General features: G+C 34.6%; 1 protein-coding gene across 1 annotated transcript in view; it reads right to left on the bottom strand.

Annotated features, from left to right (window-relative positions):
* Positions 1-3,588: 3,588 nt before the first annotated feature.
* LOC111044132 overlaps positions 3,589-13,519 on the bottom strand; it is a 100,475-nt gene continuing 90,544 nt past the window's right edge. Inside the window, 1 exon segment of the mRNA XM_039438558.1 lies at positions 3,589-7,894. Coding sequence (XP_039294492.1) covers positions 6,683-7,894 — 1,212 coding nt within the window. The 3' untranslated portion in view covers positions 3,589-6,682.

A 13,519-nucleotide genomic window follows, 5' to 3' on the forward strand; every position in this document is an offset into this window, starting at 1 on the left:
TGGATTTTTGCAAAAATAGTTAATAATTGAAATCGCTCAAACTCTCAGGAAATGATAGATAGTGCGTGACGAGAGGAACATTAATATGTCATCACATTGGCTGAATTCACTCTGTTCATCGAGTTATTGGCTTTTGAAGATGAGTGATTTCCCTGATCTGTGAGTAGAGGGAGAATTTTCCATTTCAGTGAATAACTCACCCTGTATTGAGAGGTTTTGTTCTTCTTATCTCTCATTATCATCCAATGAGAAAGGGAGTTTTCTGAGATATATATGTTCATCTATTTTTCTACCATCAATTCCAAACTTTATACTAAACACTTATGTTGTGTAATAGTTATTTGTGCAACTAGTGCGCAAAGTGACAGTTTGCTGCACCGAAAGAAACGTTTACGCCCGAGCCGTAGGCGAGGGCGGAATGGTTTCTTGAGTGCAGCAGAGGAACTTTGCGCACGTATTTCACATTAAGTTTTTCCTACAGTTACCATTGAATATGAAAAGTGGGTAATTATGGGTAAAATTGCCTGAAATCCATCAAATAACTTAGTAGTGTTTGAATGGCGAGGCGGCTGTGTGGTGTGTGCTGTGGTGGCACTGTGCTGTTGCTGTCCTCGTTATAATATATAATAGTAATAATTAGCGCGTTGTGCTTGGTTGCACCTCTGCTCACTATAGCAGCCACAGCAGTCACTGTTACCAACTTCATTTTGATTTTGCTGCACTGTTGCTCCATATAACCTACTAAGTATTTTGCGTTGCCATGTTGCAAATCTGGAGTGCAGAAAAATTTTTCCCGCACTAGAGCGGAAAAGTGATTCTTTGCGTTCTGTAATCAGTGCAGCAATGCCCACTTTTCAACGTAACTGTAGGAAAAATATATTTGATATTGGCAGTAGCGATTTTTCGCCACACTGCACAGAAAGCAGCTGTTTTCCAGTCCCTCCGTAGATCTGAAAGACATTGTTTGAAGACGACTCTCGTCTGACGTCAGAACAGGTTTCTTTCCGGCCTAGGCCGGAAAGAGTACACTTTCCAGCCGCTAACATGGAACTAAGAAAGGTGATCAAAAAACAGCTGATCATAAAACTATTCATTATTTATGTTCATTATTCAAAAGTATAAACTCAACCTCCCACATAATTAAACATAATCTTTTAGGTTATTTAGACAGATCAGAATGAAAAATAAAAATACTTGGACTATTTCCCGATCTTCAGATTACCTCAGATTTGCTAGAGCTATCACCTTCCACTTCTGCTTTCGGAAGTGCTTAGTAAACAATTATTATTATTTTTTATATATTGTTTATTTTTGTGTGTGGCGAAAAAAAGCGTTCGCACCAGGGGAAAAAATGTTTTTCTGGCTCTCAATCTTTTCTAGTCCTCGGCCTACGACCTCGAACTTGAAAACCGATTTCGAGCCGGAAAAATCTCATTTTCGGCTCTAGGTGCGAAATATACTAGTTCGACCTGTTGTGGGTCATTGTCAGATTGAAGAGAGAAAACTTTTTTAAATGTTTAAAGAAATTTCATGGATTCTGAAATGAAATGAAGGAAATCTTCATCAGGCGAAGTTAGGACTTTCAAGTCCTCTCTAACACTCAACCTTCATTTCAAGTGTCCGATATATTACCAGCGAAACAGATGTGATCCAATCTGTGTAGGATGAATATGTGATACATCTTGCATTTCAAGGTGCGCAAAGATATACGCGCTGCGAACATGAGCAATTCACTCTTAATTAGCTGACTATATCTGTATTTTTACAGAATCGGTAAGATACAGATATAGAAAGCTTGGCATCAGCTGATTGAAAGTGAATTGTTCATGTTCGCGGCGCGTAAATCTGTACGCACATTTACATGGCAGCCAAACATTCTAACTAGTATCATAGAGAAACAATAGCGTAGGTAGATATCCCATGGTATAGGGCGTATATGTTGCAACTTTTACTGTTATCTCAAGTCGATTATTGTCAATTTTCACTGTTTTGTTGGGGTGATAGTGTATGAACGGCACAATTTGAGAGACTACCAGCGTCACACAGCTGGATAGGAAAGAACGACGTGAATGAGACTATTGGCTTGGGATAACAGTAAAAGTTGCGACATGAACGCCCTATACCATGGGATATCTATTTATGCTATCGTTTCTCTATGCTAGTATTCAACCACAGATCTCTAATTTTGAAGATTGAGACATCTCAATGGACACACTTTTGCTCCCTTCAATTCAGCATTTTTTATCTCTTTTGAATGGTAGCATTGTTCATTTATAGTGGGTCCAAGGTAGACATAGCCTTCTACCTGTTTAAATTTACTACTTCAACTTTCTTAATTTAATAGATAATCCTATTGTATCAAATGTTTGCTTCATGTAGAAATAGTATATTTCGCACCTAGAGCAGAAAATGAGACTTTTCCGGCTCGAAATCGGTTTTCAAGTCCGAGGCCGTAGGCCGAGGACTAGAAAAGATTGAGTGCCGGAAAACATTTTTGCCCGTGGTGCGAACGCTATTTTTTGCCACAAACAAAAACAAACAATATATATATATATATATATATAACCGTAGTAATATATATCAGATAAATTATCCACTGTCATTATAACGTGGACCTCACTATAGTCATTTGTTGGTATCACATCTTCCTTAGTGATACAAAAATGTGTTTAACCACATGTTATCGTGTGGTAGGTAGTTTTTCGATGTGCTACTTCTTTTTCGATTTAGTGATACCAAAAATGTGTTTAACCACATGTTATCGTGTGGTTAGGTAGTTATTCAATGTTCACTAATATTTTACACGTACCACAGGAACATGTTACTATCCGATTAATATCATATGTATCATATATATATACATACATACGATGTATATATATATTATATGAGAATAGTTGTTTACTAAGCACTTCCGAAAGCAGAAGTTGAAGGTGATAGCTTTAGCAAATCTTAGGTAATCTGAATATCAGGAAATTGTCCAAGTATTTTTATTTTTTATTCTGATTTGTCTAAATAACCCAAAAGATGATGTTTGATTATGTGGGAGGTTGAGTTTATACTTTTTCATTCTTTCATATGATAATAAGATGATATTATTATAAATGTTTTAATTATTGAATAATGAACACAAATAATGAAAAGTTTTTTGATCAGCTGTTTTTTGATCACCTTCCTTAGTTCCAAGTTAGCGACTGGAAAGGGTACTCTTTCCGGCCTAGGCCGGAAAGAAACCTGTTCTGACGTCAGACGAGAGTCGTCTGCAAACAATGCCTTTCAGACTGGAAAACAGACTGGTAGGGACTGGAAAACAGCTGCTTTCTGTGCAGTGTTGCGAAAATTAATTGTCATTCACAATAGAATGTCTTCTCTTCCAATTATCCTTTCAAATATACTATGAAAATGGTCACTCCCATGTTCCAAATGAACACGTTGCACTGTCGGTCCCGGCTGTCATAAACAGTCGTTAGGTTATGCCAGAGGCCCTAACATAGATCAGGTGCGGCCTGAAAACTCTGACACCAGACCTGAGCCAACCAGGTCACTCGATATTATTAAAGGTAATAAATCAGGCTACTTGAACACAAATTTATGTTTAAATCTTTATTGTTTTCAAATACATTACAATTGGTATAAGATTGACATAATTTACAATACAAAACAATAATAATCTTATATTAATATTACACTAGGTTGATAGATGAACTGTACAAAAATGTAATGAAGATTCTTAAAAATAATGAATATTTTGAAAGATGTTGGATAACATAACTGATATCCTTAGAAAATTCAAAAGGGTTTCCATGAATTCAAATGTTAATGGATCATTCAATTTATAATATATTCATGAATTGTATACACTATGAAATCCAGGAATTGGAATACATTAATTTGAATCAATTGGGCCCGCTTGCACAACAGCCGGTTAAATTTTAACCGTGATTAATTCTACGAGAACCAATTAGAAAATTCCTTTTGGAATAGAAGGCTTCTCTGATTGGTTCTCGTGATATTAATCACGGTTAAAATTCAACCGGGCCCAGGTTGCACAACAGCCGGTTAAATTTTAACCGTGATTAATTCCACGAGAACCAATCAGAGAAGTCCTTTAAGAATATAAGGCTTCTCTGAACGGTTCTCGTGATATTAATCACGGTTAAAGTTTAACCGGCTTTTGTGCAACTGGAACTTAGTATTCTACTGATACGATTTCATGGATTGAATAAATCGATTCAAGTAACCATGAATTATATAAATACAACATGTCTTCACTAATAATAATATAAATACGCGCTGTTTTGAACTACTCTACTATATACATTATGGATGATACGCGTATTTATACATAATATTGATGCAATGAAAATACAAATATTCTTTGTTTGGCGGAGCTAGGACTTTTCAATCCTCTCTACCACTGCAATGTGATGTTATAAGTGGTGTTTCTGAAATATAGATGAAATGATGTTTGTGATCTGTATGGAAAATAAATTTCCGAGATGAATTTCAATTTTTTGAAGAAATGCAGTGAATGTCGATGAAGATGATAAAGTGATACATTCAGCTTACATTAAATTGAGCTTACATAATTTGTGTTTTTTCCAAATAAATAATTCTTATCAATCCATAAAATGAAGATATTTTTGTGTTTTTATGAGTTTTGTTACAAAAATCTATTCAATCAGTACATTAACTTATAATACAACTTAAAAATCTAGTATTTTATTTTTGTAAGAAGTGTCTCATAACATGATTTTATATTCATTTGAGTATGATTCTATTATGTTTTGTTCTACTGATTCTCAAAGCAATGGATGAGAATGATGTTTGAGAATATAATAATGATTGAAAAGTGTTAATTAATGTTTCATACACAATAAACAATGAATTATTATGAATTGAAAAATGGGTACTGTCTTACTTCATAGAAGAAAATCATTAACAGTATAAACGTACTTTATTTCTCTACTACAATATTTGGATTTAGTAGCTTCACTAAATTTACTCCTCTCTCCAATTAATTTCTTCCATTACTTTCTCTTATAATTTCCATCAACATCCTCAAACTTTCAATAAAATCATGTTGATGAGACTCATAGACACATTCAAAGCACCTTATATATTCAGACTGATAGATAATAACATACATACAAAAATATAAACATACAAATACCATTCGACCTCAAAGCATACAAATTATCCTAACACTCGGATTTCAGAGAATTAACTACTATTTACATTATTAACAGCTATATCTACGTCCTACCCCATTATAAAAATGTTTGATTTCTTTCCTTCCAATATGTGATAAGTTGAAACTTGAATTATAAAAACTTTGAGAAATGAGGGATAAATCATCCTTACTTATGTTTTAATACATCAATTTTCGAGTTAAATCCATTTCTTTGAAGGTTTTGAAGTGATCAACAGTTGTTTCAAGTGTTTTTACTGATTTTTGACCTCATAATTGTAAATTTTAATATGTGTTTGCTCATAAACATAAAATTCTTGAAATATTCCAAAACTGTTTTCAGATTTAAGTTCCTTAACAAAGCTCATCTTTGGAGTGATCAACAGTTCTTTAAAGTGTTTCCACTGATTTTTGAATCTAATAATAGAAAAATTCAATATGTGTTTGCTTATAAACATAAAATTCTCCCCAATTTTTCCAAAACTGTTTCAGATTCAAGTTTCTAAACAGAGCTCAACTTATCACTATTTCAATTCCTATATCTACATACAATGGTAACAGTAAAGTACTCGCCTATATTTATCAATGATTCAAATCAAAAAGAGAATGATATAGTTTACATGAAAATAACAATATTGAGCATACAATAATCTTTCAATTTGAGAATAGAATAATATTGTCTTTGCACATTCTAGAAAAGAAATCATCTTTGTATTTTATCAATCTCTGAAGAATTCTTCAATATTTCTCCATCAATCTACATTTAATTTGTATACTGAACGTTTACCTTGAAGCAGTTCTAGGCATATATTTATGAATATAGCCCACTGATAATGGAATCAATCCAACGTAGAGGAATTTATACATTTCTCGATAATTAAAATGTTTTGATAAGAGAATAAGAGTAATAATTATTATCTCAATATATAATTGCACATACTCCCGACTTCATTCTATCTCTCGAGAGATAAACAGGAGAATTCAAGAGAATCATAGTTCATGATGGAATAAAAAGGATGTTATATTATCTATGCTGTATCTAATACTGTTTGGATTATATTTCTTATAATATTCAAATTACTCATTAAAATATGAGGAAAAGTATATTATAGTAAACATAGTGTCTTCCAATGTACCTAGAATAGGAACAATGTATTCTAAGTACCTTGGTGTCTTCCTAGCAACCTTCACTTACCTAGAAGAATAACAAGACACTACTGTTTTCTTGGAAAATAATCTCTTTTGGTAGATTTTACACTTTTACTGTTCAAATTTCTGAACACTCTCAGATGGGAGTTTTAGAGGGTTATGGAGAGAACCTCAATTTTTCATTATTTGAAACAAAAATCTCCATACAATTTTTCTCATGGGTTATCTATCTCTTTTGACAGATTTCACTCTTAAAATGTCTGAAATTCTCACCACTCTACTTGTATTGAGTTTCAAAGTCTTCATTTTTTGAAACAATTTCCCTAAAACTTTCCCTCAATTCTAACCCAGATAGGGATTAAACGGCGCAGGGAAATACCCGGGGAACGCCGCTACAGTTGGCTGCACTGGAACGTTAGCTGTCAAATAAGTTGTCAGCACTGTTGGGACAACCCTTGTACTATACAGAGTGGTATAGGCCGTTTTCGCGCCAAAAGTAAGTTTCAAAACTTTACTATCTGTGGCCGTTACCATGGTTTGTGTCACTATAGGGGTTGAAGTGACAGCAAACTGAGGCTGGGGTTGCTGCAGGAAGGGGTTGATAGTATTTACAGGGGGTTGAACAGGGGGTAACGCAAGGGAATTCGTCACAACCTCGTACTCAGTTTTGCTGACGGTTGCAATTGGCCGGGAAATAGTGCTAAACAGAGTACTTTGTCCGTTGAAGAGCGGGATCACATGGCTCTCGTAGATCGTTTCTACTTTTAGCACAGGTCTTGAAGTAGTTAGTAGTTGCGGCGGTAGGGGCGCATTAGGATTTAAGAATCGGTACAACGCCAGCTGTTGCAGTTGTTCAGGGGAGAGGGAAGGTGTAGCCAGTTCCTGTGTTGTGGAAACCGGTTGGATCTGGTTTTGCTGAGCTGGCGCGTTTTGATGTGCCTTTTTCAGTCTCAGATGCATATCGGGGAACTTAGTTTTGTCCATTTCCGACAGATCAAATTCTGATCCCACGTTGGCAAGGTCTAAATCTGGAGGGAAAGCCTTAGCGGAAGGTAGATCATCATTGTTATTGTTATCCCCAAACTCTAGTTCTAGATGCAACTCTGATCCAGCCTCGTCCAACCTCGTGTTAAACTCGTTCAGTGTTTTACTTGGGACAAACTGGTAGACTTCCATCGGAGGTAGAGTCTTCACAGCTGTTACCAACCTGGTCACATGGTATGATTGCACCAATGTATATGTTGACGTATTTCCAGCTCTCACCACAGGTAACAGATGAGTCTTCAACATGAGCTGTGTAGTACTGAAAGACTCAGTCATGGTCTCTAGGGGTGGAGTTTCAGCGTCGCCAGCCAGTGCAATGGGTGGAAGGGTGGCCACACTGGAATCTAGAGGGGGTTCCTTGTTGTCATAGACGTTCTGGGTGGCTGTGGCGAGAATGTTCTCGGTAAGGGGTTCTGAGGGGCGCAATTGGGGTGCCTCTGTGGGTTCCACTAGGCTTTTCTCGACGGTGGAGGTGACTGTGATGAAACGGGTGTTTTTTATGGTGCCAACCTGAGGGAAGAGAGAAAAATCAGATTACATAACGTTAAAATGATGAGTAAAAGGTACAAATTTGTTTGAGATATTTGATAAATCAAGATGAGAAGTTGAAATTATTCTTCCAAAAAATACACACTTACAATACAATACATTACATTACAAAGTTGTAACAATACAAATCACATCACAATATTTTTGTAAAGTGTAAAGTTTTAAAATCAAAAAATTCTAGATTCATTCAAAATTTAGACTTTTCAAATAATTATCAAGTAACTGTTCTAGATTTTTCAATTTCAGACTCTAATAGTATCTATTTGATTCAAAATTTGCTTGTTCATCTGAATATTGAAGAGCGTAAATAATTTTATTTTGAAAAGTGAAAGTGACATAACCAACATTTTGATTTGGACAGTATAATATAAATTGGAAATGGGACAGTTTTGGGCATGAGCCTGTTGTGCCTCTTCTCATGTTAAGTATTTGTACACAATGTGAATGAATAAATATAATTACAATGAATAACTGAAAATAGTGTAAAAATATTGTATTAAACAACCCCTTAGTTGATACAGTGTGAGGTCGTTAATCTTCCATATTTATGCATTTTTAAATCTCTGGATCAGTATGGATACAATGTTAAACAAATATTTCTATTGAACAAAAACAACAAGTTATTAAGATTTTATCATCTTTGGAGTGATAACAGATGAAAATGGAAAAAAATTATTATTAAAAATACTCTATAAGTGACACCAGATCCACACAATAACAAAGAGAAAATAATATAGCATCATTAGATTTCTCATGGTATAGGTCATTTATGTCCTAATTCTTAAGCAGAGATATGAAGATTTTATCATATTTGAAGTGATAACAGATGAAAATTTAAAATGATAACTATCACAGCATTGTGAGTAACTAAAAGATATAGCATCAGTAAATATAGGTCGTCTATGTTCCAAATTTCAAGCCAATTTTCTGTCAACTCTAGACGATTACTGTCGACTACTGTCTATTATAACTGTTTTGTTGGGAGTGTAAGAGTGCAAGAACGGCACAGTATGAGAGACTACCAGCGTCACATAGCTTCACTAAACTACTAGGATTATCAGCTTGAGTTAACAGTGGAATATTAGGAACACAAACGCCCTATAACATGGGATATCTTCTCATGATAAATTTTCTCTATGACTTTGGGTAACGTCATGAAGAATAATCTTACAATTAGATTGAACCACTTCCAATTACAGTAGAAGGAGTATTCACCAACAACTTATAGAGGGGTCCACATTATAATGGCAGTGTTTAATTAGCAATGGTATTGCTATCCTTGTCTATCATTCAACAAAGCCGATAGCTCTATCTATTTCTCGCTTTGCTCTGTTGCAGAATCGTCTTTTAACAATGTAGAATTAATCGATAATTAACAAAATATTTCATCTCTATTATGAAAATTCATTATGAAATTATTGAGAAATATAATTCGTTCCTCAATAAAATGTAATAGATCATTATAAACGAGAATAAACAGTTAATATTAATGAACGTGTATCAGCTACCGTTTATAGAAGGCATAGACAAGGCAGAGGATCGGCAACGTTGTTCTCCTATCTTTCTCCACTGCCATTATAACGTGGACCTCACTATAGGAAAGTGGATCTTGTATACATCATATATAGAACTATAGATAATTGATTCTATTCATATAGATGAGGAGGAAAATTAAATGAATATTTATTTTTATTGAGAAAGCTTTGACAATGATCATAACACCAATTATAGAAATCATTACTGGATCGTAGGATAGAATAATTATTAGAGTCAATTCCCAAACTGGTGATAAACCTTTTGGCTTTATTGTTTCTGAAGGATAATAACATAATTAATCTGTAAATTTTCTAAGTTATGTTAACTTATGGGACAATAAAGACGTTTCAAAATCAAAATCAATTTTTGTCACTAATCTTTTCTGGGGAGGAAATTCAAATTTTCACAACACAAATAAACCTTTGCATTTTAATCACCTGTACATATAATTGTATCAATTAAATAATTGAACATCGGAATGTTGTCTCAGCCAACCACAGTCGACGTAACAAAACAAGAATGGTAATGACCGTGGCAAAGTAGCTACTAAGTCGGTCAGAGCGGACTTGCAAGTCCCTGTCAATAAACTTCACCTTGTCTAAGTTCAGCCGCCAAGTCCCTCTAGCAAACCGGTCTAGTTACTTTCACTCTCACAGCCTATCTTACACTCTTGTAGTCTTACTTCTTCTTCTTCTTCTTCTTCTTCTTCTTCTTCTTCTTCTTCTTCTTCTTCTTCTCCTTCTTCTTTCCCATGTCTTCTTCATCTCCTTTTTCTCTTCAATGTTTCTCTTCTCAACCTCTCTTCTTCATCTCTCCATCACTCATTGCCTTTTCCTCGTCTTCTCCTACTCTCTTTTTCTCCTTCTTCTTTCCCATTCTTCCCTACTTCACTCCTTTTTCTTACTAATGTTTCTCTTATCAACCATTCTTCTTAATCTCTCCATCACTCTCACTTTCACTCTCACACCGTATCTTACACTCTTGTAGTTTAACTTCTTCTTCTTCTTTTTCTTCTTCTTCTTCTTCTTCTTCTTATTCTTCTGTAACTTTTCCTCCTTATTCTCTTCATCTCACATTCCTTGCCGTTAGTTGTTAGCGTTTATATTTGATAAATAATATTTATATCTATCTTCAATATCTTCTCTATCTTATATCTATATTCATCTTGTCTATATTCACCGCTCATCTTCCACTCTTTATGCTAGACTATTACTGTATATCACATTTCTCTTTGTCCTAGCTATATATAGTGAAGTCCACGTTCTAATGACAGTGGAAAAAGATAGGAGAACAGAATTGTTACCGCTTCTCTGCCATGCCACTGCCTTCTATAGAGGATAGCTGATACCAGTATATCAATGTACTAATATTAACTGTTCAACTTTGTTTGGCATGATCAATCATATTTTATCCGTCTAAACAATATCTTCTTCAATGATAGGTTAATGGATTTTCATAATCAAGAGGGAATATTTTGTTAACAAATAATTTTTATTCATTTATTTATTTATAATTTTCACAAAGTAGCACTGATTGGGAGAGAAAAACTAAGGATACTCCTTGTACTATTTCTCTCCCAAATTTAGATAACATTCTAGAAGTCCGAGATAGGGTTATGGTTTCACTTTTCTAAAATTTAGTCCATTTTCACCAGAAAAAATTCATTCTAGATGGTTAAAAGATGATCTGGCAACAGAGCAAAGCGACAAAGAGATAACGCTATCCGCTTTGTCGAATGATAGACAAGGATAACAACACCAATGTTAATCAAACACTGCCATTATAACGTGGACCTCACTACAGTTTGATTTCTCTCCAACAGATTTGGTAGAGAGTTAGTGGGGAGGATATTTTTAATATTCTTTCCGAAGAATGGACATTGATATGTCCAAAGCTCCGCCAATTTATGTAGATGCATAACAATATGATTATTATCTATAGTTATTATATTACAAATTGCTTTTTCATATCATATACAGTTCAATAGTTATTTTCTTAGTCTATATTATGTAAATTCATCTATACCTTTGCTGTATTGTAAGCTATTGTATATAAGTGTATAAGCCAGTATATATTGTAATCTACATAAATAAAGTACTCAATCAATCAACAGATGTAAGCCTACATAAATATTGCACTTGCAAATAAAATTAGAATAATGAATAGGTTGAGATTGTTGCAATTTACAGTTTGTGTTGATGTTAAGTGGCAGAATGAATAAATTATTCATTGGAGATGTAGCGAATAAATTTGTGTATTGCAGAGATGCTGGAATGTATCAAGGATTTGTATTGAATATTCATTAGTGAGAAATACACGGAAGTGATTGGTATCACTTCAGTGATGTCCACGTTATAATGGCAGTGTTCGATTAGCAATGGTATTGCTATCCTTGTCTATCATTCAACAAAGCGGATAGCGCTATCTCTTTCTCGCTTTGTTCTGTTGCCAGATCGTCTTTCAACAATGTAGAATGAATAATTAATTATCAAAGTTATTCATCTAAATTATGAAAATCCATTATACAATTATTGAAAGATATAATTTCTTGCTTTATGGAATATAATTGATTATTTTGAATGAGAATGAACAGTTAATATTACATCAATAAACCTTCATCAGCTACCGTATATAGGAAATTCAATTATTCATTTATTCGTGGACTAGCCGTCAGGCTCGCTTCGCTCGCCATATCCGTCTTGCCAGGGGGCTCCGCCCCCTAGACCCCCAACTGTATAGTCCAAGAATGAGAAAAGCAGGCTCGCTTCGCTCGCCTGCATTTTTCATTTGAGGAATTTTTATCATATGTTAGGACGATCCAGTCGGGGGTCTAGACTAAACGTCTGGCTAAACGGATATGGTGAGCGAAGCGAGCCTGACGGCTAGTAATATAGTATTCCCAGGTATAGCTCTGATTAAAGTAGCAGTGCCCAATCAATTTTTCCGCGATAAATGCATTTCAATCTTCAACTTGGTGCCAACCTAACAAAGTCAACTCAACTTAATGCCAACCTGACAAAATTATTAATTTAGTTACCAGTTAACAACTGTTTCGAAGAGGTACTCTCTCTAGATTATAGTTCTATATTAACATATGGTATGGTATATACAAATCATATAAATATATGTTTTGGGAAGGAACAACAGGCTTGGCCCAAAAACTATTCCAAAACTATAGAAGGTATTGACAAGACAGAGGATCGGCAACGTTGATCTCCAATCTTTCTCCACTGCCATTATAACGTGGACCTCACTATAGGACATCAGATCATTGTTTAACTTGTATCAGCGACCGTCTATAGAAGGCATTGACAAGACAGAGGATCGGCAGCGTTGATCTCCTATCATTCTTCACTGCCACTATAACGTGGACCTCACGTATCTTGTTATCTCTATCTCTATATCTTGCCATTCATATATTTATTTCTATCTCTATATCTTTGGTAGATTGAATATTGATGAGTTACAGGTGATTTAATAAGCTACTTTCACCGCCGGTTGAGTTTGAACTTGATTCGATCTGATTGGAGAATTTATTGATTTTGATTAAACATAATTTTCATTAAATTGATACCTGTATATATCAACTCCTAACAGTTGTTTACTATTCAACAGTAGTTGTTTACTCCTTTCAACTTAGAATGAAAACAACTTTATGTAGTCTCAACCAAGGAATTCATGGTCGTGTCTAGTAGTTTAACAACTATTGTAGGGTGAATAATTATTACCTGTATAATAACTTCCAACAGTAGTTGTTTACTCTTATGATCTTAGAATGATAACAGCTTTATGTTGTCTGAACCAAGGAATCCTTGGGCGTTTCTAGTCTTGGCCAATGACAATAGAGCTCGGCCTTCATTGGTCAACAGCTGATAGCCAATCGTAGCGCTTTAACTACTATGATATCTGCTACTTATTGCTTGATTATCCAGTTCTATAAGGCTTGATACTGTTGTAACAACCGTTCACTAGTATAACAAATAATTGTTTTGATAAATCAGTGTTTTTGTTAATATCAAGTAATAAATGGCATTCTCATCAAAGTATCAA

This window comes from Nilaparvata lugens, chromosome 12 (genome assembly GCF_014356525.2).
Source record: "Nilaparvata lugens isolate BPH chromosome 12, ASM1435652v1, whole genome shotgun sequence".
Lineage (NCBI taxonomy): Eukaryota > Metazoa > Arthropoda > Insecta > Hemiptera > Delphacidae > Nilaparvata > Nilaparvata lugens.